This window comes from Myotis brandtii, unplaced genomic scaffold (assembly GCF_000412655.1).
Source record: "Myotis brandtii unplaced genomic scaffold, ASM41265v1 scaffold725, whole genome shotgun sequence".
In the NCBI taxonomy this organism is placed as follows: domain Eukaryota; kingdom Metazoa; phylum Chordata; class Mammalia; order Chiroptera; family Vespertilionidae; genus Myotis; species Myotis brandtii.
The window spans coordinates 888970-904301 of NW_005370862.1; the positions used below are offsets into that span (position 1 = coordinate 888970).

General features: G+C 53.9%; 1 protein-coding gene across 1 annotated transcript in view; it reads left to right on the plus strand.

Annotated features, from left to right (window-relative positions):
- Window positions 1–15332, plus strand: part of PTPRE (protein tyrosine phosphatase, receptor type, E) — a 70423-nt gene that overhangs the window by 18229 nt on the left and 36862 nt on the right. Inside the window, exon 2 of the mRNA XM_014530149.1 lies at window positions 14733–14851. Within this exon, the coding sequence (XP_014385635.1) occupies window positions 14733–14851 (119 nt within the window). The remainder of the gene's footprint in view (window positions 1–14732; window positions 14852–15332) is intronic.

Consider the following 15332-nt stretch of genomic DNA (forward strand, 5'->3'; position numbering starts at 1 on the left):
AATAATAATAATAATAAAACCTTGAGAGTATTTGCTTAGGAAGTTTTCAATATTCAGCATTTTGGGAAGTGTCAATGAAGTACCGATGGGGTGGGCATAATAATCTGGCCACTCAGTGTATTTGTACTGATTTCAGAGAGGAAGGGAGAGGGAGAGAGAGAGAGAGAAACATCAGTGATGAGAGAGAATCATCGATCGGCTGCCTCCTGCATGCCCCACACCGGGGATAGAGCCCACAACCCAGGCCTGTGCCCTGACCAGGAATCAAACCAGACCCCTCAGTCCACAGGCCGACCTATCCACTGAGCCACACCAGTGAGGGCAGTGGACAGTATATCTCATGTGTGATGTTTGTCTCTCTACAAACACTCTTGAAAAGTGGCGTGGGCTTTGGCTCAGACACTGGGTTCAAGTCCTGACCCATCCCTTTCGCTCTGAGGCCTGGGACGGTGACAGTCTCTGTGAGGTGGACTGTCCTGCTGGGGCGGAGTGGCCGAGAGGAGGTGACTCTTGTAAAGCGCTCGGCGTGTGCCTGCCCGTGCCCAGGCCCCGGCCTCATTACTTCTTCCCTCGTGGTCTCCTGATTCCGCAGGAGAGCAGCCATTTGGGTTTCTGTGGGAAACCAATTTAAAACGTCAGCCATGTTCTGGGGAAACAAACTTTCCCAGATATTTGCTGATGCATTAAAAAATATTGGCACCGCCCGTTCACACATGAGGCAGGAGGTCACGGTTTGATTAGACACTTGTCAGGGCACAGGCCTGGGTTGCAGGCGTGATCCCCAGTAGGGGACGTGCAGGAGGCAGCCGATCCATGAGTCCCTCTCATCATTGATATTTCTATCTCTCTCTCCCTCTCCCTTCCTCTCTGAAATCAATGCAAATATATTTAAAAATATATATCGGCGCTGTCGATGTTAAAGGTGTGCTCTGTGGTTGGTATTTTAAAACTATCCTGTTACATTCAACCTGATAATAGTGTAAAAAAGGGGGGGGAGGGGAAGAGAAGGCGGCACACTAATGCCGGGAAGCAGCTTTTAGGCCTAAAATTACTTTGCTAGAAAGTCAAGTACATTTTACTCCATCCACTCGGGGCCTAAGGGCTGGAGGGCCACCAGTGCCTTCAACTCAGAGCGAAAGGGATGAGACCCAACTTGGTCGGTCTACACCGTGCCGCGTAACTGCTAATAGCGTGATCTGCAGCGTACACCCGCCATGTAATTCAGCACAATGGGGCCCACAGAACATAAGGCTAGGACTTCCTCAGAGAAATGATTACTGCAGAGGGGGTGAGGTGCAGACACGGGAAGCCTGTGTAGGGGCCCCTCGTATCTGCTAGACTATTTGTCTATAGCACCATTTCCAACTCCCCACCGGCCCCCACGCTAGAGCATCTGCCTGGTCAATGGGAGGAGGCTGTGTCATCTGCCCAGATGTGTGACTCGGTTTCCTCATCCATGCGGTGAGGGTGATAGCGGTCCCAATCCCTTGTTGTTGTGGGGATTGAATGAGCACCGAGTGTACAGCGCTGACACGCAGCCCCCAACCAGTGCTTCCGGTGACGTTACGTCGCGAGGGACTTGGCTGCCGGGGGGGGCGGGGCCTTTTGTCCTAAAGCACAGTCTGTGGTCCTGAGATGCTTTCTTGCTGTTGAGGTGAAATTCACATCCCATCGTATGAGCCATGCTCAAGAGTACAGTTCAGCGGCACTTAGCACAGGCACAATGTTGTGCAACTATTGTCTTGACATTTTCATCACCCAGAGGAACACCCTGTACCCAGTAAGTGGTGCACCCCAACCCCCCTCCCTGAGCTCCTGGCTGCCACTGTCTCTGTTGACGTACATGGTCTGGATATTCCCCATCAATGAATCGGACGGTACATGGACACTTGGTCTGGTCTCTTCCACCCAGCCATGTGTTTGAGGTGTCCGTGCTGCGGCACGTGTCGATACTTCCTTCTTTGCACAGCTGAACAAGACCTGTTGTATGTATAGACCACTTGTTTGTGGGTTGGCCATTCATCAGCTGCTAGACATTTTGGTGGTTTTCGGCCTTTGGGCTCCTGTGAATAATGCTGCTACGGACATTCGTGCACAGGTTTTTGTTTCAATACCTGATTTCACTTCTTTTGGGTATGTACCTAAGAGTGAGGGGATAGCTCACTGTGGTTTTAATTTGCATCTCTCTGGTGATTAGTGACGTTGAGCATCTTTTTAAACGTCTGTTGGCCATCTGTATGTCCTCTTTGGAGAAGTGTCTATTCAGGTTCTTTTTCTTGGTGTCGAGTTGTATAAGTTCTTTATAAATTTGGGGTACAATATTCCACAAATCAATAAATGTGATACATCGCATAAACAAAACAAAAGATAAAAATCCCTTGATCATATCAATAGATGCAGAAAGTGCTTTTGGTAAAATCCAACACCCATTTATGATAAAAAAAAAACCAAACTCTCAGCAAAGTGAGAATAGAGGGAACATACCTCAATATCGTAAAAACCACATATGACAAACCCACAGCCAACATCCTACTCCATGGGCAAAAACTAAAGGTGTTTTCCTTAAGATCAAGAACAAGACAGGGATGTCTGCTTTCACTGCTTTTATTCAACATAGTTCTGGAAGTTCTAGCCACAGCAGTCAGACAAGAAGAAGAAATGAAAGGCATTCGAATTGGAAAGGAGGAAGTGAAACTGTCATTATTTGCAGATGACATGATACTATATCTAGAGAACACTAAAGTCCCCACCAAAAACTACTAGAACTGATAAATGAATTCAGTAAAGTAGCAGGATACAAAATTAATATTCAGAAATCAGTGGCATTTTTATACACCAATAATGAGCTATCCGAAAAGGAAACTAAGAAAATAATCCCACTTACAATTGCAACAACAACAAAAAAGGTATCTAGGCATAAATACAAGGATGTAAAAGACCTGTACTTGGAAAATTATAGGATAGTGAAGAAAGAAACTGGGCAATACAAATAAGTGGAAGCATATACCATGTTCATGGATAGAAAGAATTAACATCATTAAAATGTCCACACTACCTAAAGCAATCTATAGATTCAATGAGATTCCTATTAAAATGGCAATGGAATATGTCATAGAACTAGAACAAATACCTATTCCAAGCATTTATATTGAACCACAAAAGACTCCAAACAGTCTCAGCAATCTTGAGTAAGAAGAACAAAGTTGGAGAAATCATGCTACTTGATATCAAACTATACCATAAGGCCGTAGTCATCAAAACAGCATGGTCCTGGCATAAAAGCAAGTATATAGATCAATGGGACAGAATGGAGAGCCCAGAAATAAAAACATACCTTCATGGTCAAAGGAGGCAAGAACATGCAGTGGGGTAAAGACAGTCTATTCAATAAATGGTATTGGAAACATTAGACAGATACTTGCAAAATAATGAAACTAGACCGCCTACTTGCACCATACACAAGAATAAACTCAAAATGGATTAAAGACTTAAATCACGGAACCATAAAAATCCTGGAAGAAAACATAGGCAGTACAATCTCCAACGTTTCTCACAGCAATATTTTTTTCTGCTATTTTTCCTTGGACAAGGGAAACAAAAGGGAAAAATAAACCAATGGGACTACACCAAACAAAAAAGCTTTTGCACAGCAAAATGAACAAAATGAAAAGACAACCCACTGAGTGGGAGAAAATATTCGCCATCGATATATCTTTTTGCTTTTTTGATGCACAAAAGTCCTTCCGGTTTTGGCGGAACCGGAGCAAAGCAGTGGAGAAACGTGCATCACACAGAGAAAGTTCTCCCTTCTTCATCCTCGTCCAGTCATTCTCACCCTTGGAGAGGCCCTCGGCTTGGCCCTAGCACGTCTTTACTGTCTCAACACCTGCTAATGTCGCTTTTTAACAGGAAACGAGCAGGCTTTAGCCCAAGAGCCTTGCACAGGGCCAGTGTTTAGCAAGAATTTCAAAACTCATCTTCCCCATCTTCACTGAGTTGATTGTCAGGGTCATCTCTCTGTGGCTAGTGATGCTGGTAAACTGTACTTACACTACTCATAGAGTTTCCTTTTAAATACGATACATGTATTTGATTGTCTTAGAGAAATGAGTGAATGATGTTCCGGAGCTTGTGAAGGTGGTAAGAAAATACCGGAATGTGAGGACTTGTTGGGGGCCCCTGGCACCCTGAGCAAGGGACCGTGGAGGGGTGTGTGATGGGAGGCAGGGCGATGGGAGGTGCCAGCATGATGGAGCAATGGGGCTGCCGTTAGTCAGTCCTGGGTGTGTCCCAGGAGCTGTACTGGGCACAGCAACATGAGGCGAAGAAGACCTTGAACTTTGGGTGAAGAGACAGAGCGAGCGAGGGTTGTCTGAGCGAAGAATGCGGCAGGATGTGGTGACCGATGGGTGTGGGACATGAGGAGGAGGAGGTCCTGCAAGCTTCTGGAAGGATCACGTAGTCAACAAAGGGGAAGACGGGCGGGCAGGGAACTAGAGGCCTCCTAGACATTTTGCCAGAGCTCTCTTAGCTCAGCATCTGTATCAGTTTCCTGTGGCTGCTGCCAACCACGAGCACAGCCTCGGCGGCTTCAAACCACAGATGTTTATTCTCCCGCATCTGGGAGGCTGGAGGTGGAGGTCAGGGCATCAGCGTCTTTGCACGGGGTCTTGGAAAAGACCAGTCTGTCTTCCTCCTTAGGTCTCCTTTACTTACACAGAGCGCTTCACCTCCGACACGCGGGCCACCGTTTGTCTGGGCGTTTTCCCCACCGAGCAATCCCCCGCGGCCCCGGCTGGGTGTCCCACAAGTTAACTCCACGCTGACCCTGTCCACCTGGCAGAGCATCAGACCCCACAGGTCAGGTCTCAGCCCCACAAGGCTGCCCCGCCCACTTCAGATGCCACTCCCCCAGCAGCTGGTCACTTGTGCTTTCACTGATGGACTGTCCACCTGAGGTTCCCACAACCCCTCCTCGGGTTCCATTAATTTGCTCACGTGGCTCCCAGAACTCAGAGAAACGCTCTGTTTATAAAAGGCTGCGATAAAGGACTCAGATGGGCGGCCCGGAGAGGAGCTGCATGCGCCAGGGGGACTTGGTGGGGGCCATCCTCCGGCTCATGGAAGTGCTCACGTGATCGGGGAGCTCTCCGGACCCTGTACTCTGGGAGTTTATGGAGGATTCGCCGCGCAGTCACGTTGGATCATTGACTCCATTGGCGGCCTCCTCCCTCCTCGAGGCCATAGCGGGCGGTGCTGAGAGTCCCATGCCCTCATCAGGGCTCGGTCTTTCCGGTGACGGTGACCCGCCCTCACCCGGGAGCCACCCGAGTCTCCTCATTGGAGCAAACACTCCATCACCCGCACGTTACACGGGTTTCAGGAACGGGGTCAAAGGCCAGACAGTAAAACAAATGATGCTTGCAGTGCTCTCATCACTTAGGAGATTCCAAGGGCTGTAGGTGCTCTGGGCCGGAAACAGGAAGAAGATCAAATAGATACTTCATGTGGTTTGGTTTTGTTGTTAATCCCCGCCTGAGGGTATTTTTCCATTGATTTTTAGAGAGAGAGAAGCATGAGGGAGACACATTAATTGGTTGCCTCCCGCACACGCCCCGACCAGGGCCGGGGATCAAGCCTGCAACCCAGGTACGTGCCCTTGACTGGAATTGAACCCGTGACCTTCAGTCCGTGGGCCGACTCTATCCACTGAGCCACACCGGCTAGTGGATTCTAAGTCACAGTGTCACACGTGGCCTCTCTTCTCATAAGGGCACCAGGCATTGCATTTAGGGTCCTGCCTGGTCCATGATGACCTTGTGCTGACAGCCACCCCTGCGACAACCCGTGGGCAGAAGGTCACCTTGTGAGGTTCCGGTGGACATGGACTTGGGGCGGCACCGCTCAGCCCCGTACAGCATCTGTTGCAGTTGGCTGGCCGTCCCTTTCCACCGAAGGCCTTAGGGGCAGCAATTACACCGTTGGGTCTCCCAAGACCACACCTCGTCCACCCACCTTCTCTCTGGAGTTCTGACCTCAGCTGGAGTCTGCGTCCCCAGGTTCCCAGGTCACCATGCACAGACCTAGGAGAACGCTGGGAAAGTCAGAGCATAAAAACAAAATGAAATGAAATAACCAGAGCACAAGGATTATGTGCGTGACTGCGGCTCGGCACCTCTCAGGGACTTCCCTGCCTTTGACTGGAAGAATCTCTGTGTCCTGCTGTCTGAGCCGAGCAGAAGTCTTTGAAGCTTGCGGGGTAGTCGAGTTGCACTTGAAACTTCCCTGCGCGGAGTGGGTAGACACCTGCCCTCCCTTCGCGTTCGCCTGACTTCGCCGGCCCGCCATCCAGCGGGGAGGTCAGCAGTCAGGGGCGGATGAAGGGATGGAGAAAGCCGACACCGGGAGGCTGTGCCCAGGCCACAAAGCGCTCTTTCACCAGGAAAGGGCTCTCCTGCCGCTCCCTCCTCCTCCTCCTCCCTGTCCTCGGGTTTCAGCTACAGGAGGCTCTTGGCCCACAGGGACTTCAGAGGGGACGCAGCTTCCCGGCCTCGCAGCCCTTCCCTGCCCCGAACGTTTCTAAACAGAATTGAAAATCTCAGAAGCGCACAGCCTAGTCCCTATGTTCTTCTCACCTGACTTCCTAGCGGGTCATGACAGTCATTTCCTTTGAGGTTTCTTATCTTCCTTTCTCTCCTTTTTTTCCTTAGAACTAGGAATTCTCGAAGGCCACAGGTTCTGTGACTGTGTTGATAGGTATTTAAGGAGATGCAGCAGGTGTGGGTAGAGGCGTTGGTCGGTTGGGGAAGGAAAGCTGAAGGCAGGCTCTTTCTGGCAGAGCTCCTGGCCGTTTCGTTCACGCGTCGAACAGATACTCACTAAGCCCTCGCTTTGTGGCGCGGGGTGTTTCCCGGGTAAAACCGAATTGCAACGAGGACTCCCACACCCACCAGATGCTGACATCCCTTAGTGCCCACGCAGGCGGTGGAGGTCTTCTGTGGAGGAGGAGGAAGGGCTAAAGTAAATATTTTCAGTACATTTTTGGAATTTACAAACATTGCGTCCCTCCGTCCTGAAACGAAATGTTTTCCAGTTTAGACCGAGTCCCATGTTCGCCACGTTTGTCCTGATAAAAGTCTGACCGCGTTTCAGAATAATCCCCGGGTCTGAGTCCAGGCTCTGCCATTTTACCAGCTGTGTGGCCTTGGGCAGGTGGCATAACCTCTCTGACCCTCAGAGCTCTCTGCTGGAAGGCAGGCATGATGAGAGCCGGGGACTGTCTCAGAGGCTGCTGGGGGGTGAGGGCCACAGGGTGTGATGTGTGAAGTGGGTGGGCCAGTGGTTGAGTGTCGACCTATGAACCAGGAGGTCCTGGGTTCGATTCTGGTCAAGGGCACATGGCAGGTTGCTGGCTCAATCCCCAGTAGGGGGCTTGCGGGAGGCAGCCAACCAATGATTCTCTCTCATCAGGGATGTTTCTATCTCTCTCTCCCTCTCCCTTCCTCTCTGACGTCAATAAAAATATATTTTTTAAAAACCTGCTCCCTCCCTGGGCAGCGGGTGTTGTCCCCATGTCAGGGAAGGGCTGTGCACGCTCCCCTCCCCACTTCCTGACCTCCGCTCCTCCCTGCCCTGCAGTCTCCTTTTCTTTCTCCTTCTTTCTCCCCAGCTTAGGCTCCCGAAACGCAAATGTCAAAGCCTAGCTGTTGTCCGCAGTCGGTTTATTAAACAGCTGATAACTGATCTGTTACGCGGGCGTGGCCGGGACGTCTGCCGCGCCATTAGCTGCCCCCGCTGCCCCCGCTGCCCTGGCCGTTAGGCGGGAGGCAGGCGATAGGAGGCGTGGCCCGGACGTCTCTGCGGCGCCATTAGCTGCCCCCGCTGCCCCCGCTGCCCTGGCACCTCGTTACGTTGCACACTCGGAGTTACAGTCCCCAGCACGCTCATTTTCACGCGTGTGGAAGAACGGCTGCGTGGGCACCGCGCCCGATCCTGAATGGGAGGTGCTGTTTGCTTTCCAGTTTCTCTCTCGCTTCAGGAAAGCCCATCGGGTGCAGGCTTTCTTGACGTGGGTGGAGATCATGGACCCACAGGTTAGAACATAAAACTCCAGGCTGGGACACGGGCGTGGAGGTGCCTGTCAGGAGGATTGGAGCGCCTTTCCACGCCAGCTCCTAGCTCATGCTTCCACCTGCTGAAGGGAGAAGGAAATGGTTAGTATTGGTCCTGGCGGGTGGGGTCGGTACTTGGCGGGGGAGGGAGGGGTGCAGGCGCCGGCAGCCGCGTTTCTGCAGGGACCCTGGGAAGATGCTGGTGGGAGGGCCGCCTCTGGAGGAGGCGGGAGTTAGGAACCCGCTGGTTTAGGGCCTGGGAGCCCCGTCCCAGCAGGTGTGAGTGGACGATCCTATGGCTTCCCGATGGCGCCACCTGCTGGTCTTCTCTGGCATTGCTCCCGGGTTTCCCGCGACAGCGCATGCGTGAGACAAGAGTCCGCCCCGCCCCGCGTCGCCTTCCAAATTCGGGTGCAAGTTGAGCCCATAAAACAAACCGTGCAATTACAATACTTTCATCACGCGAAACCCCCTTCTTGGATATTCCTGTCACTCGGGGCTTCCTCTTTCTAACAGCACGTTGTTATTATGTGTCTGTCTGCCCCGTTGGGCTCTGAGCATCCGGGACACCCTGCACCCCCAAGGGGACCGCAGTTGGTTCCCAGCCCAAGGAGGAGCTCAGCAAGTCTAGGTGCATCCAACGTGCCATGAACAGGCCGCGCCCTGAGCATCAGGAATGTGGCTGTCGCGGCTCCTCCCACCAGCTCCGAGCAGAGCCTGGGCCATAGAAGCCACCTGTGTCCCCGCGGATCCTAACAGGCAGGCACGGCCCGCAGATCACAGAGGAGGGAAGAGTCTGAGAGGCAAGACACTTGCCCCGAAGGTGGAGGGGCCCAGGTGTGAACACGTGTGTCTCTCGTGCCCTGGGCTGGCTGCCTCCTGAGCCTCCCAGGGAGTCGCCAGGGCTATGCCAGGACAATAGTACCCTGGGGACAGCTCTGGGGTCACCATCACTCGGGAGCCCAGGCGCCCAAGCGCTGCCCTCCCTCCTTGCTTTGCTGAAAAGCTCCTCCCAGGCAGGAACGCAGAGACCTGGACACTCAGGAAGGAGGCCCAGCCAGCTGTCTTCCCACAGCCATGCTGGTGATCTGGGTTTCTGCTCAACTCAGGGGTCGTCATGCGCACCTACTACGTGCTGGACATGAAGAGGCATCACTTCCTGCCTGTGGAATCCCCAGCACCCAGGACCTGTGTTCAAAGCAAGGAATGGAACAAACTCTCAAGTGGTCTGACACCAGCCGCTCCCCACCCCCACTGTGACCCACAGATGTTCTCCCCAGGGAGGGCTGGCCTCCCTGTCGGAGCAGACACCCCTTCAAGGCAGCCGCGTCCCTGTCCATGCTCGACGACTAAGCGAGCCCTCCCTTCGTGCTCTGTGTCCAGAAGTCACTCCGTAAATATTTGCTGAATGAATGAGCAAAACAAACCTCTGTTACCGACTCCTGGCCGTATCAAATCAGTGTTTCTTTAAACATTCATGAGTGCCGTGGTGTTTCCCAGTGTGAGAGCAAACCATCTGATGAACGAGGCCTGCGTCACCGATTAAAGGGTGTCTGTTTGTTAATAGTCCCAAAGGGGAGCTCTCTGGTGCCCCACTGCCATCACTTCCCGTAATTGGGTGGTGGGATTGTAGTTTACCGACGGCATCAGCCAGGAGCACCGCGGCCCCGGAACTGCCACTGCAGGGCTTAGTGGCACCAGGCGGAAGCTGATTGGTTAGCGGGTCAAACGGGGCAAAGAGAATGTTCTGAAGAATCACGGAGTGGCCCCGCAGGGCTGACTTTTTGTGGCCAAATAATGGGTAGGATCTCTCCTAGGAAACCTGTTGGGGTCATTTAGAAATGGGGGGATCCTCTTACTGAGTGCCACTGGCGGCTGGTGGGAGAAGGGACTTAGACAGAAGTGAACATTACAGGGTCGAGCCTGTTGAGACGAGCAGTCCTATCAACAGAGTCCCCGGTGGTCAGAGGAAGTGCGTGAAGGGAGGTCCTGAGGGGCAGGGGCCTGTTATTTTGTTCACCGTTATGCAGGAAGTGCCCGTGAATGAATGAATGAATGAATGAATGAATGAAGCTACCATGGACTTACTTAGATTAAATCCACATGTGACCCTGCTTCAGGCACCAAGTGGGCCAGGTCTTCAGAAGGGACCCTGGCCCCCGCGACCCCTCCGGCAGGAGTGGGGTGTGTACCCCCCGTGGCTGGGTGTCTGGGGAGGGAGGGCCTGAAGCAGGAGTTTTTTTCTCCGTTGCCGTTTGGAGGTAAATTTTCTTCCAAATAACCAGAGGTTGGTTATAAAGAATTCATGCTCATTGTTTGGCCCAGTTAATGTTTTCCGGGGGCGGGGGGGGGGGGGGCTCGTTCCTTCTTGAGGGACAGTGACACCCCCTGCCCCTCCCGGCTGGGCTGGCCCGGCTTCTGCCCTAATTAGCTGTTTACCCCAGAGGCCCGGGCGGGAAGGTGGATTTATTTTTAATAAAAGAAGATTAAAAGTGGTGCATCCGAAGCATATTCAGGGAGAGGGAACCAAATGAAAAGCCTCCCCAACCGTGGGTAGCGGTGGGCTGACAAGGAATTGTTTCCCTGGGAATCACTGAAACTTCTCTCTCAGAGTCGGGAGCACCACCAGCCCCACCCAGTTTCAGATTCATTTGTGCGGGTGCTGGTGGCGGAGGCCTGTCCACCCGGGGAGGGGCAGCCATGTGATAAAGGAGGCAGGAGGGGTGGCCCGGCCGGCAACGGGCAGCGTGGGGCCACCTGGCAGTCGGCAAGCCCAGGTTCCAGCCGAGGACCCACGGCCACGCAGGCACACAGGCTGTACCCGGGTGGCCCAAGAGAAGCCACGTCTCCAGCCTGTACGTGGCCTCTCCCCTTTTTTTGTAACTATTTCAAACTAATTTAAACCCTTTTAAAATCATAAATGTCCTAGCTGGTTTGGCTCAGTGGACAGAGCGTCAGCCTGCAGACTGCAGGGTCCTGGGTTCGATTCCAGTCAAGGGCATGGACCTCGGTTGCAGGCTTCCAGCCCTGTAGGGGGCGTACAGGAGGCAACCAATCAATGTGTCTCTAAAAATCACTGGAAAAAATATCCTCGAGTGAGGATTTAAAAAAATAAATAAACAAACAATCACACACCTGCCTCCTCCTCAAACCCAAGCATGTCCATTTGTAGACATTCGTCCCTGGAAAATGAGGAACATTTGTCCACAGAAAGACTATATATGACCCAAGTTCATAGAAGCTTTGCTCATAATGAAAAAACAGCAGCAACCCAAGTGCGTACCCGGAGGAGAGAGTGGACGGGCAGTGGTGGCCATGCAAAGGGCAGCCCTCAGCGCTGGGAGGTCGGTCCCGAGGACCTGGCATCGGGCTGCTCTCTCTCCCGCTCAGACATGTAGGTGACACACGTCACAGGTGGCTTCGAGGCCAGGACAGTGAGCAGGGACTTGGAGCGGAATCCTTGAATTCCCAGGGACACCGTAGGCTCACCAGCCAGCCCGTCACATACATCATCCTCAGATGCTTCCAGAAAGGAGCAGTGGCCGTTCTTAGCCACCTTTCCAGACACAGGGAAGCCAGGCGCAGCGCTCACCTGCGGGCAGGTAGGGATGCAGGTGCCGGCGGCAGGTGGCCTCTCTGGACACAGGAGCAGCCACAGAGGAACTTCACCCACACCTGCCCCCTGCAGTGGCCACCGTCCTTCCTCTCCGCCACCTCCGAAGGTCACTGTGGCCGGCAGCCCCGGGAGAGGCCTGGGAGCAGGAGCACGGTGTGCCTGGCCCTGCCTCTGCCCTACACGTGGCTGCACCACCCCCGAGCCCAGCGGGAGGGCAGCGTGCTGGGCTCCGGACTTCTGGCTCCCTGCGTGGCTGAGTGACCCGCTGAGCTCGGGGGCCAGGAAGGCAGGGTTCCCGCCGTCAGCTTCTGGTCCCTTCATTCCCAAGCAGGAGCCCCCACCCTGGGAGACCCGGAGACCCCGTGATCGGCCTGTCCTCCTGCCAGCCCTCATGCCCTCCTGCCGCACCCCAGGCCCAGCCACCTCACCTGGGCTTTTCTCCCTCCTGCCTCTGCCCCTCCCGGGGCGCCCTTCCTGGTCCATGTCCCCTCGGGTCACAGTGACCCCTGGGATGTGCATCCCCCTCTCCGCCCTACGAGACCGTCCTGTGGTTAGTGACCTACAGGGCTCTCCGGCTCCTGCTGGCAAACTCCGCGGAAGCAGAAATAAGACTGGTCCTGTCCATCCTTGTCCCTGGGCCCCTCACTGGCCTGGCCGGGGGGCTGTGTGGGCCTCAGTTTGCATTGTCTCGAAGCCACCTGGTGACGTGTGTCACCTACACGTCTGGGCGGGAGGGAGAGCAGCCCAATGCCGTGTCCTCGGGACCAACCTTGGCTGCTCGCTGCTAGGGACAGAGTGGGAGGACCCGGCGCTTGTTGGGCTGAGAGCTTCCCTGCAGCACGGGTGGGTGTCCACGCCAGAGATGGGGAGTCACCGGGCCCCCAGGACACCTGGAACCAGGCCACGACCAGCCCCAGGATAGCTGCCCACCAACAAGTATTAAAAAGGCATCGGATGGGCCTGCCTGGTGTGGCTCAGTGGTTGAGCATCAACCTATGAACCAGGAGGTCAGGGTTCGAGTCCCAGTCAGGGCACAGGCCCGGGTTGAGGGTTCCATCCCCAGTGTGGGGCGTGCAGGATGCAGCCGATCCATGATTCTCTCTCATCATTGAGGTTTCTATCTCTCTCTCCCTTCCTCTCTGAAATCAATAAGAATAAGTTGATTTTAAAATTCGCCGAATGGAATAAAAAGGCAATTCTAATCAGAACGGGAGCTGCCTGGCTTTTGCTGGGAGCAAAAGGAACGTCCGCTTTGTTGCAAATAAACTGTTTTGGTCTTCTCAGTTCCAGAGATCCGGTGTATTTTATGCCCCAGCGGCACGTAGGGGTTGTAAGGGCCCGGTAAACTGATTCAATAAAATGGTGAGCATTCAGCATGGAGTTCACTGCTACCCCACGCGCTATTTTTGTCCTGATTCGTATCTGTGCTTCTCAGGTGGCTGGTGAGCGCCGTTTGCCGGTGAATGTCCAGGGCCTGACAAGTTGGTTGGTCTGGCAACATAATTGTTCCAGGATAGGGACTTGGATGGTGGGCCGGGCTTGAAGTCTGCAAGGTGTAGTGCCCTCTGCTGGCCGTCCCAGGAAAGTCAGTCGGTGTTAGATGCCTGATAAGATGATGACCTTTGGGTCAAGAGTGTTGGCCTCCTCTTTGACTGGTCAACATTAGGGGAGGGTCTCTTCAAATGAATGCACACGACTAGGAATTCTGCATCTACGAGTTGTGTTAAGCCAATGAGTACTCCCTACCTACTCAATTCCTCTGTAATTTACTCAAACATATTAAAAGTATTGTAGCCTGACCGGCCGGCATGGCTCAATGGTTGAGCGTCGACCTATGAACCAGGAGGTCACGGTTTGATTCCCTGTCAGGGCACATGCCTGGGTTGCGGGCTTGATCCCCAGTAGAGGGCGTGTAGGAGACAGCTGATCCATGATTCTCTCTCATCATTGATGTTTCTATCTCTCCCTCTCCCTCTCCCTTCCTCTCTGAAAACAATAATATATATATATATGTCATATTCAATAGCAGATTTTTAAAAATATATTTTATTGATTTTTTACAGAGAGGAAGGGAGAGGGATAGAGAGTTAGAAACATCGATGAGAGACAAACATGGATCAGCTGCCTCCTGCACTGCACACCTCGGGGATGTGCCCGCAACCAAGGTACATGACCTTGACTGAAATCGAACCTGGGACCTTTTAGTTCACAGGCTGACGCTCTATCCACTGAGCCAAACCAGTTAGGGCTTAGCAGATTTTTTTAATGCAGTGAGAGGACTGGGCTGGGCTTTCAAATGATGAATCGGGCTCTGGAGTGGGGGGAAGGCAGGGGCCTGGGGGCCTGTTTGCACAGCTCTGGAGGGAGACAGCAAGGCCTGCTCTCAGACTAAGAGCCGGGGTGCAGGCTGTGATGTGGCCGGGGGACAGCAGAGAGGACCCCGTGCAGGTGGCCTGGCCCCCGGCTGAGACACGGGCTGTCTCCCCCCCTCCTTTCTGAGCCGGTGGTTCTTTCTCAGGGGCCGGTCTGCCCTGGGCCGACCTCTGCGAACTAGAACTACTAGACCATGTCACGGCGGGCACAGCGCCGTGCGCCTAGCTGTCAGCAGACGATCGTCACCCGGACTCGAGAAGGAACGGGGACAGGCCTCTTTGGGGTCTGGGAAGCGGCCTCTCAGAGCCCTGGATCTCGTGTTGTTCGGGGAATTTCTCCATCCTGGGCCCCTCCACGTCCTCGTTGCCTCCCTCTCCCCCTGAACAGACAGACACACAGACACAAAAGGAAATTAATCTGGACAGCAGGACCCTGAGGGCCTGGGAGGGTTCCTGGGGTTGCCAACCTGGCTCGTCCAAGGGAGAAATTCCTGGCCACGTGCAGTACAGACCCCGCCCCCCAGCTCAGACTGACGCATCAGTGCTGCCGAAGCACCCGCTGTCACCCGACCCAGCCCACCCGTGTCCACCTGGGGGAGGGGCGTCCCCTGAGCCGGTCCCTGCCTCTTCCAGGTTCGCCATGGAGCCCTTCTGCCCGCTCCTGCTGGCGGGTTTTAGCCTGCGGCTCGCCAAGGCTTTCACGGTCAACGAGAGCACCCCAGCCGACAGCAACTGGACCTCCACAACCTCAGGTAAGTGCCCTCTGCCCCTTCCCGGGTGCCCCCCCACCCCACCCCACAGACGTCCTGCCGCCCAGGAGTGTTGGGGTCCAGCCCCAGCAGGTCCAGGGGTTCCCCAAGGTGTGGACGGATTCGGCGAAGAAGGAATGACACGGAGGCAGCATTCAGTTGATCAGCAGCCTAGCCAGGATCTCTAGCCACGATCTCTGGCCAAGTTCTGGTTAGGATCTCCAGCCAGGTTCTGTTGCCATGTTCTCTCGCTAGGTTCTCCAGCCAGGTTCGGTCGCCAGGCTCTCCTGCCAGGTCCTCCCGCCATGTTCTGTCTAGGTTCTCCAGCCAAGTTCTGTAGCCAGGTTCTGTCCAGGATCTTTTGCCATGTTCTCTTGCTAGGTTCTGTCTCTAGGTTCTGTCCAAGTTCTCTCGCTAGGTTCTGTGTCCTGTTGTCTTGTTACATCTGTATTTATACCAGTTGATTTTAATACTGTAAATTTCT